The following is a 20,556-nucleotide window of genomic DNA, read 5'->3' on the forward strand; positions in this document are numbered from 1 at the left end:
TTAAGCTTCAACCTATTTCTAAGTTCCAACAGGAACTTAGATCTGTCTCTTGCCTAAACACAATTCTTGAAGCATTTTCTATATTGTTACTCATTTTATTCATGCTAAGAATCATCTTTTGCCACAGAGAAACTGGATGCAAGGGGAGAAAGTCGCTGCCAATCTAAAGTTCACGAGGGCTGTATCCACACTGCAGAAATAATCAGTTTTGACACCATTTTAAGTGTCATTGCTCTATACTATGGAACTGTGGGAAATGTAATTTGTTGTGGCACTAGAGCTCTCTGACAGAGAAGGCTAAATATGTCAGTTCTCTACCTTCTATGTTCAGGCTGCATCTACACTGCAGAAATAATCCAGGTTGACACCACTTTAACTGCCATACTATGGAATTGTGGGAATTGTACTTTTGTGATACATTTAGCCTTCTCTGACAGAGAGCTCTGGTACCACAATGCAATTCCATCACATTGAGCCATGGCAGTTAAAATTTACTTACAATCCCATCATGTCTGATCATGGGTCATACTGTCTGTAGATGATGAGAACTGATGAAAGTTTCATCAGAACCTTTGCTATGTCCACCATGTCAATGCTAACCATGCAACTCTCAAGTTCTAACCCAATTCCTTTATTAGATCAGGTCACAGCATCTACCAAACAACACTAAGATTCTGATCTCTCACTGCTTCTCAGGCATCTTTCATACTGCTGATATTTTTTTCAAGAGTGTATTCATTGCACTAGTTATCATTTCCCTTGATAAATTGGCTAAAAGCTCACATTAAATAGCAGGCTTTACATATTTTGTCTTAGTCCTTTTAGCTGTAGAAGCAAATCAAGTTTCTACAGGTATGAAAGTTTCCAGTGAGCCAAGGTAGGACAGATGACCCTGGGCCTTGTTCAAGTCTCTCAGCTTGTGAAGTAGATTTAGTTATTCCCAATGAGCCAGGTTTTCCATTTCAGTATTTCAAATTTCCGCTTAGACTTTCTATCATGATTCTTGTTATAAAGTTTTTACTGGTTTGTCCAGTTGTTAAATTGGCTTAATACATGTGAACATGTACAATGCAAAGGTACATGAATGAATGTAAATTGTGATGCCACTACATATTAGAAAGAAATTGGTTTCACAATTTGGAGCACCAAAACGTATGGAGTATAAACAGTTGTGACTACATTAATGCAGTTATTTTGCCCACTACACCTCTTCATGCATTGTCAACTTGAACCATCTGTTGTATTTCCATATTACAGCCAACATTAGTGTGGAGAAACATTTTGTGTCTTGAGGTATCTGAGAATGGTAAACAAGCATTTGCCGAATTCATTGTTTCCTTTGGCTATGGAAGGAAACGAAGTCATGCACTAGAAAAGTCTTTTTGATGGCTTGGAGCCAAGCTGGAAATTGTTCACGCTTAGAAAGCAGGTCAGTATATCTTGATATCAAAATGAAGAAATAAGATTGCAGCAATAAGAACTGCATGTTCCCAGAACAAATCATACCATGATAATTTCTACAGTGAACTGCATTCATTTGTTATTTTGATCTATGTAATCCATCCAGAATTCCACCTCCATGGTACCTTAATGAATCACATGTTAGATTGATAAATAGGCTAGAATCCTGCAAGTGACATTAGCCAGTGCAATACCTACTTGCACCTGTGTTTTAGGAGCATTTCACAAAGAGTTATTAAATATTCTTTGCACAATGACTATTGCTTTGGCCATGCAACAACATTCAGGGGGATCCCAGTAGTAGCTTCATTCTCCCTATCTTTTGCCTTAGGGCTGTCACCAGGCAGAAAAGACTTGAAGGCACACATGACTACAAATTGAAACTATAAAAACATGGAATGACAGAGGAATGGTTGGAAGAAGGGGATAATGTTTGTTGTCTGCTTCGCACCTGAAATAATCCATTGGACAATCAAAAGAGCAATGCTATTCCATCCAGTAACACTCTTCAGCCTCTCTAATTTCAGAGACAAACATGATGCTTTATCAGAGGCTGGTTTTGAAAGCCAATTTACTTTTTAAAGGGTTCTGTCTTATGGAATGGGGAAAGGGTCATAGCTGCTGAAAACACCCACATCACTTTAGGATATCAAGCAGTAGTTATGGCATTCTTTGAGTGCTGCCTAATCCTTTTATTATCATCCTGTTTTCCCAGAAAATAATTACAACTGAATAGGGAGTGTATTCTCCATTGCTTCCGTATTAAGAACGTATGACTTGCCTTATAAGAAGCTCATTGCCATATCTGTTTTGAATTGCTTCAAGAGAAGTTGAATTTAGTGTCAGAGCAACATTAATATTCGCAGTACCTTGGGAACACAGAGCCAAAAAAGCAGCTTCAAGGAGAAGGAGCAAAGGTGAATGAAGACTTCACTTGGGTGAGTGGTTCTTTTTAATAACATACAGATTTTTATAGACATTGATCGGGGGAAAAAGAAAGAACACGAGACATAGTTCTGATGCATTTTCCTTAATGTGGTGCTATCCAGCTCATTTGAACACCAACCCTTCACTTAATAGACATTTTACTAATGTGATAGCCAAAGGAAAGTGAAAACATAGCAACACTTTTGCAGCTACCTGGTTATTATGACAATAATTCTTCCACATTGGGAGATTATGTTGCCTTGCTTCTATGAAGATATGGGATGTTCCGTGCACACGTCTTTTCTGTCATTTTCCACTCGAGACATAGATTTTTCCGCCGGTTAATAATTCAGAACAGATAAAACAGAAATAATTCTAGCTTCCAGGTGATCTTGCAATGGGAGAGCTTTGTAATGACTTTGTAAACAGATGTTCTAGCAATCTTCTTAACACTTTGTATAATTTACCTTGGAGAATTACATAGGCTGTAATCTTTATCTGGGATCAAACCTATGAGTAGGCCTATATAAGGCTACACTATTCATTATTTTGCTTTACTGTAATTTAATTTAATTAAGCAGTTTAATTTCACTATTTTTGTTAATTTTTAGATTACGGGATAAATGTGGCAAAACCAGGATGGATAGGATTTAATATGGATGATAGGATAAAAGATCAAATACTGTAGCGACATTTAGCGGTATATTGTCAAGGGAAGGCCCTATAATGGGAGGACTGCACTTACCAAATTGCAAAATGGGATGGTGAACCCACACCCTTCTAGTTATTAGATTTTCAGTTCCCGGTTCCCGGACCCTGGTCCAAAATATACTGCAGAAATAATCCAGTTTGAGACCATTTTAAACTGCCCTGGCTCAGTGCTAAAGAATCCTGGGAACTGTAGTTTCATGTGGCATCAGAGCTCTCTGACAGAGAAGGCTAAATGTTTCACAAAACTACAGCTCCTAGCATGCCTTAGCACTGAGCCAAGGCAGTTAAAGAAGTCTCAAACTGAATTATTTCTGCAGTGTATTTTGTACATTGAGAAACTGGAGCGTGTCCAAAGGAGGGCGACAAAAATGGTGAAAGGTCTGGAAACCATGTCCTATGAGGAACGACTTAGGGAGCTGGGGAGGTTTAGCCTGGAGAAAAGAAGGTTAAGAGGTGATATGATAGCCCTCTTTAAATATTTGAAAGGATGTCATGTTGAAGAGGGAGCAAGCTTGTTTTCTGCTGCTCCAGAGAACAGGACCCGGAACAATGGATGCAAGCTACAGGAAAAGAGATTCCACCTGAACATTAGTAGGAACTTCCTGACAGTAAGGGCTGTTCGACAGTGGAATGCACTCCCTCGGAGGGTGATAGAGTCTCCTTCCTTGGAGGTCTTTAAACAGAGGCTGGATAGCCATCTGTCAAGGATGCTTTGATTTGGATTTTCTGCATGGCAGGGGGTTGGGCTGGATGGCCCTTGCGATTTCTTCCAACTCTATGATTCTATGATTCTATTCTATGATTCTACTCCTATCCTATACTGTAATACAATACTAGGGGTGTGTGTGTGTGTGTGTGTGTGTGTAAACTTGACTAATGTAGCTCAGTAATAATGAAGCTATCCACCATCAATTAAACCTAGTTGAAGCTCTCCTGGTTTGCAATGTATTCAGTAGTGAAAATAAATGTGCTAGCATGAATTATATTTTTAATATTAAATATTCCACTATCATTCATCCCACTACCTTATTATAATATTGGAGTGAGATGCTATCAATTTTTTGTGAGTAGAGGAGAAAAACCCAAGGGTATCAGGTAATACTGTGTAATATCCAGGGGATACAAAAAAAGAGAGGGGGGATGGCATTAGTACATATCACACAGTTCTAAGATACAAGAAAGATGCATACTGAGGAGAAGTTTTTGAAGATCAATGAAAAACCAATACATTGTGTTAGAAGTATTAGCCTAGTGAAATGAAGGTTGAATTTATTTCCTGAAAGAACAGTCAGACTAATATAGGAAACAATATACTAAAAATTGACCTACAAAACAGTTTTTAAAAAATCATTGTTATTTGGAATGGTTGAAATGTTAGACTTTATTTACACTATATTTCCACTTCTTTGGGGTCAAATTAGTTCCTTTCTTGGCAAAGATTGAAATACTGAAATGTTAGTATGGAAATGCAATGGTCCTAGGAAGCAAAACAAATAAACCTGATACTTTCTCAAATTAATCTTGTAATTTGTCAGTTGTAAAATTGTGGTCCTTTTTCATGCTGGTCTCTTCCAGCTCTAAAATTTTATGATTCAATGTCCCATTACAAACGGGCCTAAAAGTGTGTGCTCAGCGTGTGCTGGGGTTAAAAAGGGGCGTCCTTTCCGGACACCCGCAACCCTAGCACGCGCGGAACGCCCACAAAATGGCGGCGGCCTATCCACACGGCCGCCACCATTACGACGTCATGACCGTGCCGCCTCTATACGGGGCAGTGCGGACGTGATGTTGTCATGCCGCACCAGGGCGCATAGTATGCCCCTTCCCCGGCCTCAAAAGGAGTTCCGAAACGGAGCTCCTTTTGCTGTTTGCATCGCTGGGCGCAGCCTTCAGACGGCTGCGCCCAGCAATGCAGAGGAGAAAGGAGCCAAGCGGCCCCTTTCTCCTCCTCCCTGCCGCCGCGGGGTGTCCTTGGGGCTTCAAGCCCCAAGGACACCCCTTTCCAGGCTGCTTGGAAGGGGCCTTTTGCTGCTTCCCCGCAGCCTGGAAAGCGGCGGATCGGGGCCTCAGCAGCTGCCGCTCTGGCCACTGAGGCCCCGATCCGGCGGGGAAAGGGGTGGGTGCAGGCCGCTGCTTTTCGGCAGTCTGTAACCCGCCAATGATTCTATGGACCTTATCACATGGGGGAAATTGGGCAAAATTGTGGGGTTAAACAATGAGTATCCCATGCAAAATGTGATATCGCAATTAAGATTTTCATATCATGTCGTTATTAAATAGGCAATAAACAGGCAAAAAATCATTCACAAGGAAATCCTGAAAATGATTTGTTGCTGTTTATTGCCTGTTTAATAGTGATGTGTGTGAAAATCTTAATTGTGATATTACATTTTGCAAAGAATAATCGCTGTTTAAACCCGATTTCCCCCTATTTTTTCTGTGTGATAAGGTCCTATGACTATTAACACCTGTTTATGTAAACAGTCACCAGGCAGAGTCCAACAAAAGATGTCCACCTGTGGAACAAAAGAATCAGGCAGCACAGGAAGGGTAGCCATTCATTCTTCCCACTATAGCCCCTCCATACACTTCCAAATCCAGGTCTGAAGGTTCTTCCCACACTTGATATCCAAAAAGGTCCTTCATGTACACACATAAAAACATTATATATGGAGAATCCAGTACCTGGAGCGAGAGAGAAATTTAGACAATCTCTGTTTCCTCAACCCCCCTTTCACTCAGACTCCAGATTTTCAGGTATCCCTCAAGTTAAGGTTAAGAAAACTCATTAACTCAACAGTAGTTGAAAATCCTCTGGGAGGGAGCATATTTTTCCACCATTCCATTTGTCATTCTCTTAATTGTGATAGAATATATGGACAATAAATGTATTAGTCTCTGTTGTTTATCATTGTGCTAAATATTGTCTGGGAAGGTTTTCTGGTATTTGATTTGGAAGACAGATGGCCTTAAGGTAAATACTGAATTTTGGAAGAGTTCATTCAGTGCGCCATATGAGGTCAAGGGTTTTCACAGTGATTGTTGCTCACATGGAGAATCAACTATATGATCTGAACTCAAGGGCAGAGTTTGGAAAATATATTTTTTCAGGCATCAACATCCATAATTTCCCCCATTGGATAGTGGACTTTAATCCCAGATATTTAGTTATGGGATTATAACTTTAAAAAGATCTCAAAGGTCACCCATAGGTGACATGAAGATATGTGTAAAGCATCATCAGTAGATGAGGCCTCAACATTTGCTCTTTATGTTAACCAGAATTTGAGGGCTATTGTTTTTAATATGATAAATATAGCTCATATATATATATATATATATATATATATATATATATTTCTTATTAAACAATCATGTTATTTTTTTACAGGTTGAAGATGTGGACTTGATCATCAGCAACATGTTTATGGCAAGGAATTTCGGCATCCCAATAGAACCTACAGCTAAATATACGGTGGATCCAGAGTGCTTTTTAAATGTTGTAAGATAGAAACTTGGCCAATTGTATTTTTGTTAATGGGTGCTATAAAAGTAAACAAGATGAACAGAAATACTGAGTGCAAGTTCTTCCCAGTGTAGGGATAAAGGCGTCCTTTAGCAATAATTATATTTTCCCTCTAAATACATGTTTTGTTTCTTGTGAAGAAACAATACCTGCAAACAATTATACTATATTACTCTCATGTGTCCACTACAGAGTGAAATTATCCAATATCATGGATATCCCAGTGAGGAACATCATGTTGAGACAGAAGATGGATATATCCTTACAATCTTCCGAATACCTCATGGAAGATATAATTTTACCAACAAAGGTAAGGCTATGTAAAATTTAAGTGAATCAAATAAGAAACCTGATGCCTTGATTTTGATTTGTTAGTTAAGGAGAGAGACAGACATTTCCTCGGATGAGAGCCAGATTGCCTTCCCCCATCATGCATGGGACATGCCCCTGATGATGGTATGCTGCCAAAAAAGCAAATCACTTTAAGTTTGTAACCCTGCTGCTGAAATTTGGTGGTGTATGAAGTTCTTTAGCCACTGCTAAATGTATTCAAGTCTTTTACTCCAAGTGTCAAGTCTCAAATCTCTGTCTTCGGTTATTAAGTTGAGTCCCTGCAAGATACTTTCAAGTCATATCTCAAGTTGAGTTTCAAGTCTGGGAGCCAACTTTACCAGAAATAAAGGAGGTGATGTGGGATGTGAGGGGTGAAATTTCAATAACCAGAAAACCAAGAAGATGTGCATAAAGTTAGTTTAAAAAGTATCAGAGGGGAACAGCAAATGCATTGGGCAATGGGCTTGAGGCAGAAAGACATAAATGGGCAATAACAAGTCACTCTTCTTGTTTTACAGGTTCCAAGCCAACTGTGTTTTTGCAGCATTGTATTCTTGGAGATGCTTCCCACTGGGTTTCAAACCAACCCAGCAATAGTTTGGGTTTTATTTTAGCAGATGCTGGCTATGATGTTTGGCTTGGAAACAGCAGAGGGAACACCTATTCTTCAAATCACAGCACACTGAAATCAAGTGAGAAGAAATTCTGGAAATTCAGGTAAGAAAACACCCAATGACTAGCACCTGGTAGAAGAGCAATACTAATCTTCCCCATTGTATTTATTCATGGTAGCTGATTGTACCCATTTCAGTAGAATGGTGAATCCGCTCTCAGTCCAGACATTATATGAGCTGTCCAAGGTGCTAAGTACTGTGCCCCAGAAACGTATAACATCTTAGATAGTCCCTAAAACCTTGAATGGAGTCACTAGTCTATTCATGGGAGAACTGCCAGCCACTGCTATTTTTATGAAAGTGACTGGATCTAAGGCTGAAATGGAAAAAAAGTTTACAGCAAGCTAGGGTGGCTATGTGTTCTATTCATCTACTGTCATATATGTTAAATAATAATAATAATAATAGGTTTTATTTATATACCACCCAATCACTGGGAATCCAAGCGGTTTACAACAAAGGGGACAACAGACGGTTCCCTGCCCTCAGGCTTATATATAACACTAGTATGTTTTTTCTCTCTAGTTTTCATGAGATGGGATATTATGACGTTCCAGCAGCCATTAATTTCATCCTGAATAAAACTAGGCAACAACAATTATATTATGTAGGACATTCTGAAGGCACAGCAATGGGTATGTTACAGAGTACAGTTTCAGGTTTCTTTAATCTTGCTTCTTATTCAAACATTAATTTTAACTAACTATAAGGCGAAACAGACCAGCATAAAAAGCCAGCTTCCAGCCACCTTTGGAGCATGGCGCACAGACAACGCACACCCCCCAAGACACCCGGAAGCTGGTTTCAAGTCACCTAGCTTCTGGGCACTCCAGCGACATGGCATTTATATTCCACATGCTGCCAGAGTTCCTGAAAGCCAGCTTCCGACCACGGTGGGGAGGAAAAGCTGGCTTTTTGTTGGTGCAAAAAGGAACAGCTCTTTGCCACTCCTTTTTCAACCAGCAAAAAGATGGATTGGGGTCACGGTGTGCAGTTGCCATGACCCCATTATGCCTTCAGAAGTGGTGGCTTGAAGCTACCCCTTTGGGGCAATCTGTTTCACCCCTAAATTGTTCGTTTTCCAAATGGTTAGATTAGTTCTGAACCAAATCTGAATTAAATCTTCAGATTGGCTCCAACCCCTGATATAATACTACTTGCAATGAAGTTTAGCATTAATTTCAATCCTCAAAGCGGAAGAGGCGGGATATAAATAAATATTTATTATTATTTATTATATAGCATATAGGGGGAAAACATGTTTATCATATGGAAATACTTTGAATTTTCTTCTTTGCTTAAAGATCTTTTATTTTCTCAGGGTTCATAGCATTCTCTACTTGGCCAAAACTGGCTGAAAGAATCAAAGTATTTTTTGCTTTGGGTCCTGTAACAACAGTGACGTTTGCTACAACGCCCGTCGTAAAATTGGCCCAGTTTTCTGAAACAATGTTGTATGTAAGTCTTTCTAAATTCTGTTTCTTTGACCATTGATTGATAGATCATCTAATCACATCCATACATTGTTTGTTTCTTCAAGCAAGGGCCCCATTTATCTTCAACTGCAAGCTTAAAACTGTTGCCATAAGCATAATTAAAAACATATGGGAACACTGAACTCTATGGAACTAATCCTGTGCCTGAATATTTGTAACCTTAGGATGCAATCTAACCTATGCTTACTGAGAAGTAAGTCTCATTGAAGTACATATCTAGTAAAGATGTGGTTAGGATTATCTGGTTATATTTGCTACCCACTCACAGCAGTAATAGCAATAATATCTAATATGAAGTAATCTAACATATTGAGTGCACTTTATATATCTATTATTGGGTCTGCTGATATGTAGCTCTATCTCTATTGTAGTACACAGAACCATAAGAACATAAAACATGCTAGCATGAATCAGACAGGTTTTCACATTCGGGAGGAAACTAATGTCAAATACCATGTATTTCAGATTCTTTTTGGCAACAAAGGACTGCTTCCATACCCTACGTATCTGAGAAGGCCAATTGCAAAGTTCTGTACCCATCTACCTGGACTGTGTGCCAACATTCTTTCCTTCATATGTGGATACAATATCCCCAATTTAAACATGGTAACACATAAGGGAAATCTGAGAGAAACATGTGTTTTGATTCAGTAGGCTTGAAGTAAAAGTGTGGGGGGGGGGACGGGGGGACGGGACCATTAAGTTAAACCAAGTTGAGCTTTGCCAGAAAACTAAACATTTTGGGCTATCCTTTTTGCCTGTCATAAGATTAGCCATGTGTCTGGAATATGCCAGCTGAAATCCTGGCAGATATCAGTTAAAAAAATAAGAAAGAAAAGAATGGTGAAACTGAAGATGTTGGTGTAAAGCTGAACACAGTTTCTAGTCCCAGCTAGAGTGTATCTGTGGAATAAATGGGATGCATATAGGCAGCGATTCATCATTGAACAGCTGATTCCATAACCATACTCTGACTGAGACTCTGAATGTTAATTTGAGACCAAAACCTCATCTTAAATCCAATTGCTAGCCTCAGTTGAAGTAAACACACAGGATCAATGAGATTTACATAAGCGCTGACATACTCAACTATATGCTGACCTCATGTTTAAGTCGAGGGCAGGTCTTGGGGCCAAAATTATTGATATGAAGTATGGATAAGTTAAAGGTAAACCTAGGAGGATGTAACAAAGGATGAAGCAAAAGAAAACAGTGCCAAAGAACTTACAAAATTCCAGCAAGCATAACTGCTCACAGTAAAGGCTGGATGGACGACAGAGTAGAGGGAAGTCAGTGCTTCCAGGACAGATTTTACTCTAGCCTTTCATGGTTCCTTTTTAAATAAGACTCAAAGTACAGTGTTTACATTGACCCATAGATAAATCAACTCAGGGTTTTGGGGTCAATGTTTTGACTAAAATTTCTAGATTTACACATGAGTATGTACAGTATTCCTCATTTGATTCAGCAAGTCTTCTTTATTTGGAAGTAGCAACTAGACCTTCTTTTACCTCTTCATTGCTATCAACATAATACATAAAAATAAATACACCTCTTTTTTTTAGAAAGTAATGTCTTGAATCCAAAGATTCCTATGTCTGTAGCCAGAATGTTTTGGTTGATGAGTCTCTCAGCTCAACTGACTGGAATAATACAGAGACATAGGCTGGACAATCAGTATGCAAAGGAATCTTGTAGCACATTTGAGACTAACTGAAAGATAGAAGGTGGTAATAGGACTATGTAGGTTTCCAGCAAGACTTAAATAAATAAGTAAGCTTACTTAATACACACTAGTTGAGGATCTGTAACTCTAGATTACAAACTCATAACTGCAATACTCTTCAAATGGTCTTGGGAAATACGTATTTTTATATATTCTTTGGCAATATAAACATTGGTTGTTCAATACTCATGATCTCCGAGAATGGTTTTTCATACATTTTCCCCACACCCCACTAGTTTAAATATAGGCAGCCCATTTCCATCAGGATAAATGCAGACTCTCTTTGATTTTTTTTAAAAAATTTCCATTTCATTTTTAGAAAATTCAATAGCAGTAGAATTTTTTTATTAACATATTATGGTTAATAACAGTTTCATTTCATTTCAGAGTCGACTTGATGTGTATGCCACACATTTTCCAGCTGGAACATCTGTGCAAAATCTTCTTCATTGGCGCCAGGTATATTGATGTTATTGTTCAATATTTTATCTATTTGTTACAGGCTGGATCTAGACGTAGTCATATTCAGATAGTCCACTGAACATAATGGTACTAAAGTTAGTCACTGATATTAATGGAACTACTCTAAAGTGTGATTGAATTGTAACCAAGCTCCTTACATTCATTAAAGTGTGTGTGTATATCTACAAACATATGTACATATGCATTTACAAATAAATACATACAGTCTCTCTCATTATCTAACAGACGAGTGTCATTATGAAAATATAACCAGCATTAAATACATACCTCAGTCACCCATCTCCAAACAGCAATATAATTTCAGGAGTCCGTGAAAAAGCTAGGACAGTTTCAAAGTGTTCAAGGAGGCCTCGTCGAATACATTTCTTTATATAATGTATACCCCCACATCAATTGTTCCCCAATCTAAGGGCAATATACAATATATACTCAACTATAAATTGACCTCATGTATATGTTGAAAACACATTTTGAGGCCAAAATTATGGATTTTATAATTTCTAATGTAGATAAGTTGAAGATAAAACCTAGGGGGATATAACAAAGGATCTAAAGGATGAAGCAAAGGAAAACAATGCCAAAGAACTTGTAAAATTCCCTCAGGCATAACTTTTTGTGCTCCTACAGTTGGCTGGATGGATAAGAAAATAGAACAAGGTCAGTGCTTCCAGGACAGATTATGCTCTTGCCTTCCATCAGGAGCAAGTGTTAAAGTACAGTACTTACATTGACACATAGATATGGCTACTCAGGTTTCTTGGGTTAACTTTTGAACAAAATTTCTAGACTTAGATATGAGTAGACACAGTATAATTAAACAATTGAGTTACTAGTTTAAAAATTACCTTTCCTGATCTTAAAACAGGTAGGGACAAGATCAAAACTATGCCTTCCATAATTCCTAAGAGGAGCGGGCATTTTTAATTTTAAAAATGGAGAAAATGTTGGAAAAATAAAAATGTTTGCAAGGTGAGGGGCATAGGTGGTTGCAGCCTTCTCAAGTCCTCTGAGGCCAATACAGCCCCTAAACTTTTGGCAGTCTTCTAATAATAATAAATAATAAACTGTTTATTTATAGCCCTCTTTTCCTTGGCAGATCAAAGCGGGTTACACAGAAGTACACAAATGTACACTTTACAAACAGTAATCACATAAGCATCCAAATCAATACATAAACTATTAAAAACAATATTAAAATTACAAGATTCAACCATACAAAAACTAGCTTAAAGTGCTGGTGCAACGAGTGCAGTGGGGAGAGAGCAGATCTTACAACATCTGGGGGATGTTCTACCCTTAGTCGAGATGTTGCTGTTATCTAGTCCAGAAATTCCCAAATATATATTTGTTTCCTTAGCCACCTTCCCAGTTTATAGTCTTCCCATGACAGCTTGCTATATAAAACAGGCAGAAGCATAAAACAGGAAAATTCAATATCAAATGATAAAATGATTTTAAATGTCCAAAGTGTTAAAATAAGCCAAAATACAATGCACTTCAATACAAGATGTGTCATCTAATGACTGGCATCAAAGAAGGGAATATCGACCATGCAATCTCCAATTTCTGAAGGCCAGTCTTTCTGGACCAGTGGTTCCCAAACTTTGGCCTTCCAAGTGCGTTGGGCTAACTCCCAGAAGCCCCAACCAGCTTGGCCAGCAGTCAGGAATTCTGGGAGCTGTAGTCCAAAATATTTGGAGGACCAAAGTTTGGGAACCACTGTTCTAGACTAATTCTAAAACATTATACAATATCCATAGTAATACGATTGTAACAGTGCATCTAAAGTAGAGTGATAATGATACTGACCTCTTTGACAGGGCTGTTTCTAAAGACTGTGAAAATACTGTATGTTAGGAAATGTAGATACTTTGAATACAGGGAATGAATCTCTGGTAAATAAATGAGTCGAGTCTAACATGTTCTACAGAATTTATTTTAAAGGGACCTAAAGCACAGCTAACATTGTCTGGATCAAATGTTTGTTTGTTTAATAAATATTCCATGTTTCTCCCAGCACAGAAAAAATGTGGGATGTAAATACTAATTATTATCAATGCTGTTGTTAATATTCTTTTCAGTTTTGTAACTATATGCTATTTAATTATAGGTTCGTAATACAAAGCTCTTTCAAGCCTATGACTATGGATCCACAGAAAAGAATATGGAACAACATAATCAGGTAGGATAGTAACATAGGTATTTACAGTGGCATCACAAGCCTTGATGTAACCCAGAGAAGCAGACAGGAGGGGCACATGCTCACCCCTCCCATCTTGCTTTTTCTCTTGCCTGGTCCCCTTACCTGGCCACCTACCACCTGGGCAGACCCAGAAAGTGCTGCCAGATGGCAGCAGCAGTGGCAGCCTACACTGTCTTCAACACTCCCCTCATGCTGCCTCATTCATGCTCATGCTCTCCTCATGCTCACCTGGTTGCCTGGCCACTTCCCGCCCAGGGCTGCCAGGGTGAACACTGATGGCTAACATTTTTTATCTGCCATAATTTTCATGGTCTTCAGCCTACTTTATAAATTGCAAACAAATTGTGTTTGAATGTATATTGAGGCTTTGGATTCATAATAATATTCTAATGGCCAAACAACATGTACATCTATCTAGAAGTTCGTCACCCTCTAAGAAGGCATCAGTTGTAATACAAGTCTGGCCACATCTGTTTCAGACCATTATGTTCTGCCTGTTACAACTCTCAATATAAATTGTAGCTGGGTACATCAGAGCCCTCCCCACTGAGATCAGGAGGCAGCAGCCACCACTATGGACAAAGCAAGAGGCTTTGATGCTGCAGCCCAGGAACATCTGGGCCCTACCCCCAACAAGAAGACCAGGAGGCTGCCAATGTCATCACTGGGAACAAAGCAGGAGGCATGGCGGGAACGGGAAGCAGGGGAGAGACACCTAAGAGTATGAAAGGGAAAGGGAAAAGAGAATTGGGGGAGAGAAGACGGGAATAACAGGCAAGTTAACAGGCATAAAATAATAAAGGAATAGCTACTGGGCTTCAGTAGTAGTGGTGGGTGACACTAAATTCAACTCTCACAGATAGAACAGTAGTGTCACCATAGCTGACACGTGTCGGCACTGTGTGAAAGGAGGCAAAGGTGTCCCTCCGTGAGAGACCATTTCACCAAGAAAACCCTTTCGACAAGACAGCTCAAAAACCAACAACTAGGGAGGGGGAGACCAAACAGAAATATGTCCAATAAAACAAGCATAGTTAGAAGCGACACTACACATGTAATTGGAACATAGATTGTGAGAAACATGAGCCAGGGAAAACTAGACATAGTAAAGAAGGAAATGGAACACATGAATTTATCAATACTAGGAATGAGTGAGTTAAAATGGACATGAATTTGACTGAGACAGCTATACAGTAATCTATTCAGGAAATGAAAAAAACAAACAAAAAGAAATGGAGTGGCTTTCATATTATGGAAAGCTATAGCTAGAGCACTCAAAGGATACAACTCAAAGTCAGACAGTATAATATCAATACATTAAACCTATAAACATCACAATAATCCAGGTTTATGCACCAACTGCAGATGCAGATGAAGAGGAAATTGAGAGATTCTATGAGGCAGTCCAGAAAGAAATTGGCAACATATCCTCACAAGATTTCAAACTAATCACTGGAGACTGGAATGCTAGAGTTAGCAACAAAGAAGAATAAAAATAATAGAAAGATTCAGATTAGGGACAAGAAATAAAGCAGGAGAGCATCTGACAGAATTCTGTGAGGTCAATAATCTATTCATTGCAAATACCTGCTTCATACAACCAGAAGACTACACACCTCGACATCACCAGATGCCTCACAAAAACACAAAAACCAGATACACTCATAATTGGAAGTAGAAAATGGGCTTGCAGGATCTGGGCAGGGCGGTGGAAGATAGGGATTCTTGGAGATGTTTCACCCACAGGGTCACCATGAGTTGGAGTCAATTCAAGGGCAGCTAGCAACAACAACAACAGATTTTGAATAAGCACTATTCACAGAGAAAATTCTCTGAAATAACAGTCTAAACTTCCCCTTATTTTTCAATTGTCATAAACTCTTTTAATATTTATGGCATACATAGCAAACAAGCCTAAGAAGTCCTTTTCCAGGGGTCTTCCTTTACACAACAGCAAAAAACAAACAAACAAAAGACATCAAACTAAAGAACATATCTCCAAATGCTCCACATCTCTCCTGACTGCAATTTTAAGTTGAACTAAAAACATTTCTAGGAAGAATTTGAAATATCCTGTAAAAATGCCTACACTGATATATATCTAAGAATATAGCATCATCAAATCATTTGTTGTTGTTTTTTGTCTCCAGACAGCTCCTCCTGTCTATAAAATTGAAGATATAAAAATACCAGTTGCCATCTGGACAGGTGGGCATGATTTCTTTGTTGATTCAAGAGATGCAGCAATGTTAACCTCGAGGATTCATAATCTTATATATGAAAAGCATATTCCTGAATGGGAACACCAAGATTTCATCTGGGGACTTGATGCACCCAAACGCATATATGCCGATATCATTCAAACAATGAAAAAGTATCTGTAAGTCAAGTGAATGCTGTTCTCTCTTCTTGATAAATAAGTACATTCACACAAAGATCATGGCTTTTATGAAAATCCATAATAGTTTACAATGCTGCTTAAAAATTTAAATACAACTGAGTTGAAAACTTATACAATAAAAAATATATTCATAATCACTCTCTATGTTTGTTTAGGGATATAATTCTTCACTAAGTTTCTTCTTGAAGATAGCAACAAATAATTTTAACAACTTTCTTTCTGCTGCAAGAAATTTTATGAAAACTATGCAGCTTTCAAAGGCTATTTGCAATCTGAGACCTATCTAAGAAAAGTGTGCATGTGGTTGTTTTGCACAGAAAGCAACATGGAGAATGATATTTCAGTGCAGAAATATTAGTTCCTGTGAAGAAAATGCTGTTTTCTATGCAAATCAAACATGTGCAAATTTACTACAGAACAAATCACCGATAAGAGCCCTTTTCTGCAAATAAAATATTTTTGTACAGGAATTAGTATTTCTGCGTTGAAATACGACTTTTCTACATAATAAGCTATTTAGCCATGGGCAAATTTAACACAGAACAAATCCCCAATTACATCTCTCTTTTCTTGGTCTGCATTTTCCATGTTGAAATATTGTTTTTCACACAAAATATTGTTTTCTATGCAAAACAACCAAGTGTGATTTTGTGGAGAGAATAAATCCCACGAATAAATGGCCTGGCATATACCATAAGAAAATGTTTCCAACAGCAAAAATAGAGAAGTTTCTTATTATCAGTTCATGGCTTTGGGATTTTTGTGTTCCTCTTGTTTAGCCTCCTGTCTACTTTGACTCCTTATATTAACTATGCTAGTTTCAGGTACCTTAACAGAACATTGTTCGCCGCTTTGATCAAAATTTTGGAAAAGCGGGTTACAAATAAACTATATTATTATTATTATTATTATTATTATTACTGCTGAAAGGTTTATTTTTAAACAACCAGATGCCTGTAGGAAATCCAATGGCACAACATGATGTTAGCATCTCTTTGCCTAGCGCTCCCAGAATTCCCCAGCCAGCATGACCAGATTCTCTGTGTTGTAGTTCACAAAGGTTACTTTTCAAGCCTCTGGGAAAGTTACAAAAAAGTTTCTGCATCCCTTATAAGCCTCCAAGTTCCATTGCTCACCAGTGAACTATTTCAGGATGTGCACAAGTTTTCCAAAGTTCAAGGACTCCGATAAAAATGGAAAGAAGTACAGCAAAGTTTTTTTTTAAATGTTGAAAAATGACCCATTTAGCCTTCCCCCCAAGTTTTATGAAGGTGTGTTATATAGGTATGGCAATTTTTACTGAAAAGTACTGGTCGATTTGATTCAGGCTGGTTGGAGAAAAACCTCTATCATTGGTTTCATGAAGTCGTGAGCAGTGGTTAAAATAATATTAAGGTTTTCACGCTCCATTAAATCTAGCACTGACTTGCGGAATTATTCACCCTCCTTTTACAACTTGGAATTGAAAGGAATTTAATTGACACTGAAATTGCTTAATATACACAAGATACCCAACAGTGTGGACCAGATAAATGTTTTAACTGTGGCACAAAAGTTAAGTAAACCAACTTAAACTGGCACTTGTTGGTTGCATAAAATGTTCATACACTCCCCAGTCCATACTTGGTACAAGCACAGATGTTTATGCATTTGTGTGTGTGTAACAATACTTCTGCAAAATAGTGTGTGGCGGAAACTGTGAAAAATGCTATGTTGTGCTTGCTCAGTTTCATTCTAAAGATGGATACTTGCTCTAGTATGTTTAGACATCTAATGAAACTAGCCTTCTATTGAAATACACTTCCACTGATTACCATTGGAAATGAACAAATTGCAACAATCCTTTCTCCATTTTTAAAAAATGAATGGCGTTTTCAATCATAGTAGTTCCATATGAAGGGATTATGCCTACAAAACATCAGAGATGTTTTCAGGATTTTGTGCTATCCACCTTCTTATCTTGATATTTTAAAAAAAATTTAAAATGGCAGAATTTAATGAACATTTGCAGGGATAATTGTCCTTTCATATCAATCCTGCCTTGTTTCAAATGTTTAGGTGAAGGGAGCTTCTTGCAAAAGCAGATTTTACAGGTTGGGGACTGTTTCACTTGCAAGGAAAGTTTAAGGAACAAATGGTCTGAGAGGAACCTGGAAAACCAGAATGTGATTTCTTGTCCAGTCAGCATTCTGAGAGAGGTGGAGATAGCAAGGGAAAATTGTGGGAAGGAATTTTGAGTGTAGAATTGCTGTTGTCTACAGCTCCTGGTGAAACAGAGATACATGGATTTTAATAAAGGTTGTAAAAGCCCTTTTATCTCTCAGTCCCCAACAATTCCACCAGTGAGATCACCAGAGAAGAGCCCAACTTCATTGCCTGTTTTATTGCCTTTGCTCCCAGTAATTTTACAGCAATGAGGAGCTCACTTTTCAGCTACGCATATTTTCTATAACATCCAAATGAGAATGTGTATTCTGGGACAAACACCATGCTTATTTCCCTTGCAAGTGTTCTTGTTTTACTAATTTTGCCTGATGAAGAAGAAGAAACACCACCTAAAGTTTTTCTGATGCAAAAGCTTGGAGGCTTCTAGATAAATCCAGTGTCCTATGCGCCTACAAATGGACCTGCAGCATGACAAGGATGGAGACATATTGGATTGTAAAGAACGTGTCTTTGTTGTGATGCAAATGGATGTTAAATTTCCTGGACTTTAAAAACCTCCCAGTTGCCACATGGCCAGAAGGCAGAGGGGCCAGCCTGCAAGATATGCCTCTCCATACCATCTTAACTAAGAACAGAAAACGCAAAATGCAGGCCTATGATTAACATCTTCATTTTTTTTCCTCCTGTCTGGTTTGTAACACATTGTCTGATGAAGAAGCCAGTGAAGTTTCAAAAGCTTGCAACATGTATATTGGGCATTTTGGTTGGCCAATAAAGGTATCACTGTTTGGTGGATTTTTGATTGGTTGAAGAAGCTGTGAAATTTTGAAAGCTACTGAGATGTAGTTTATGCCCTTTGGTTGGACCAATAAATGTATTAGCACAGGATGGATTTGCGTTCTTGTCTGTTTTTAAAGCCAACAAGGCTGATCTTGAGCAATATTCACTTTAGTGCGTAGTTGTATATCTTTACTGTTTAGGATCTTGTCTAGTTCTTTCATAGCTACCCTTCTCATTCCTAGTCTTCTTCCTTGGCTGCAGTTGACATTCTGATCAATGCTTGATTCTAGATTCAGAAATCCTTTTAACCATTTTGATTTCCTAATTGTCAAGGTTGAATTCATGACATTCTTCCATGGTCATTTTTTCCCCCTTTATGTTTAGCATTAAGCCTGCCTTTGCACTTTCTTCCTTGAACTTCCTCGGTAATTATTCCAAGTCTGTAATGTTTTCCTCTCGTAATATGGGGTGCTTAATATGCTTAATAACCTGGGGGGAAATTCAGCTCTGTGAGTAGGGCATACATTATTGTATTCATTTGTTTTTTAAAATCTAAAAGTATCTTTCTCCACAAACTTCATGTAATGTAATTTAATGTAATTCCTGATTATAATTTACCTCCTTTCAAGGACAGAGATTGAATTGCTACAGAATAAATACAACAGAATCAATTCAGTTACAGCATGTAACATGAGACTAATATTTGCAGTCAATTGTTATGCATCTACTCTGGCAGTTTTATTAATCACAACTGAAAAGTCATTCATTAATCTTATCTATTTTTTAAAGTTGCGATTCTGTGCCCATTTACTGAATGGGAATAACTCCCACTGAATTCAGCAGGCCTAAAAACATTCAGAATTATAGTATTCATTATTTCAGTTTGATCTCATGCCCCAAAATGAACTTGACAAAAGCACACTAGGTAGGTTTTTATATGGGTAAAGAAGGAAGAAATAATAATAATAATAATAATAATAATAATAATAATAATAAGATTTATTTATAGCCCACCTTTTCTCAAGGAATCAAGGCAGGTTACAACATCTATAGAGAAAGATAGTGGTGTGTATGGAATGAAGACCCAATAAGGAATAGGGATGCTATGGCTTTCCAGATGTTAAGAGTCCCATTTCTATTAGTCTCAGTCAACATGGCCAAAGTGGTCAGGGATTATGGGACTGGTAATCCAACACTTGTTGATGACATTGTTCTCTACACAACCCTGTAACAAAACACTTGGGAGTGCAAATGACAATATTTAAAATAATTTAGTTCAAATCTAAGTGACAATAAGTTTATCTATAAAATTAAATAGATGGAATGACAATGGGATTTCTGTGGTTAGGTAGGAAAAGACCATGTGTCTCAGTGAATAATATGTATCAGTGAATTGATAAAGAAGAAATGGCAGAGGCAGTTCCACCTGTACAGCAGTTCTACTGAAGAGAGGACTCCCAAAATGGAACAGAAAGCATTGCACTTCTTCATAAGTATGTTCTATGGCTTTGCATAAAAGAAATGACACTTTTGAAATGCAATCCATGTATTTATTTAATTAATTAATTTAGTTTGAAATTGTATAGCTTGCCTTTCAGTCAAATGATTGTTGTGGAAACATAGAATCAATCAGTAATAATGGTCCAAGCAAAAAAAAAAAGAAACACAA

At 37.9% G+C, this 20,556-nt stretch overlaps 1 protein-coding gene across 1 annotated transcript; it reads left to right on the forward strand.

Annotated features, from left to right (window-relative positions):
• The first annotated feature begins 1,272 nt into the window (after positions 1–1,272).
• On the forward strand, positions 1,273–18,696 carry LOC121924681 (lysosomal acid lipase/cholesteryl ester hydrolase-like). Its single transcript, XM_042456016.1, has 12 exons — positions 1,273–1,429; positions 2,177–2,399; positions 6,491–6,601; positions 6,818–6,935; positions 7,477–7,675; positions 8,158–8,267; positions 8,954–9,090; positions 9,594–9,734; positions 11,242–11,313; positions 13,448–13,519; positions 15,691–15,920; positions 18,342–18,696. The coding sequence occupies exons 3-12, from the start codon at positions 6,521–6,523 to the stop codon at positions 18,391–18,393; spliced, it is 1,212 nt and encodes a 403-aa protein (XP_042311950.1). The 5' UTR covers positions 1,273–1,429; positions 2,177–2,399; positions 6,491–6,520; the 3' UTR covers positions 18,394–18,696.
• The last annotated feature ends 1,860 nt before the right edge of the window (positions 18,697–20,556 follow it).

The sequence above is a fragment of the Sceloporus undulatus genome, chromosome 3 (assembly GCF_019175285.1).
Source record: "Sceloporus undulatus isolate JIND9_A2432 ecotype Alabama chromosome 3, SceUnd_v1.1, whole genome shotgun sequence".
Taxonomy (NCBI): Eukaryota; Metazoa; Chordata; class Lepidosauria; order Squamata; family Phrynosomatidae; genus Sceloporus; species Sceloporus undulatus.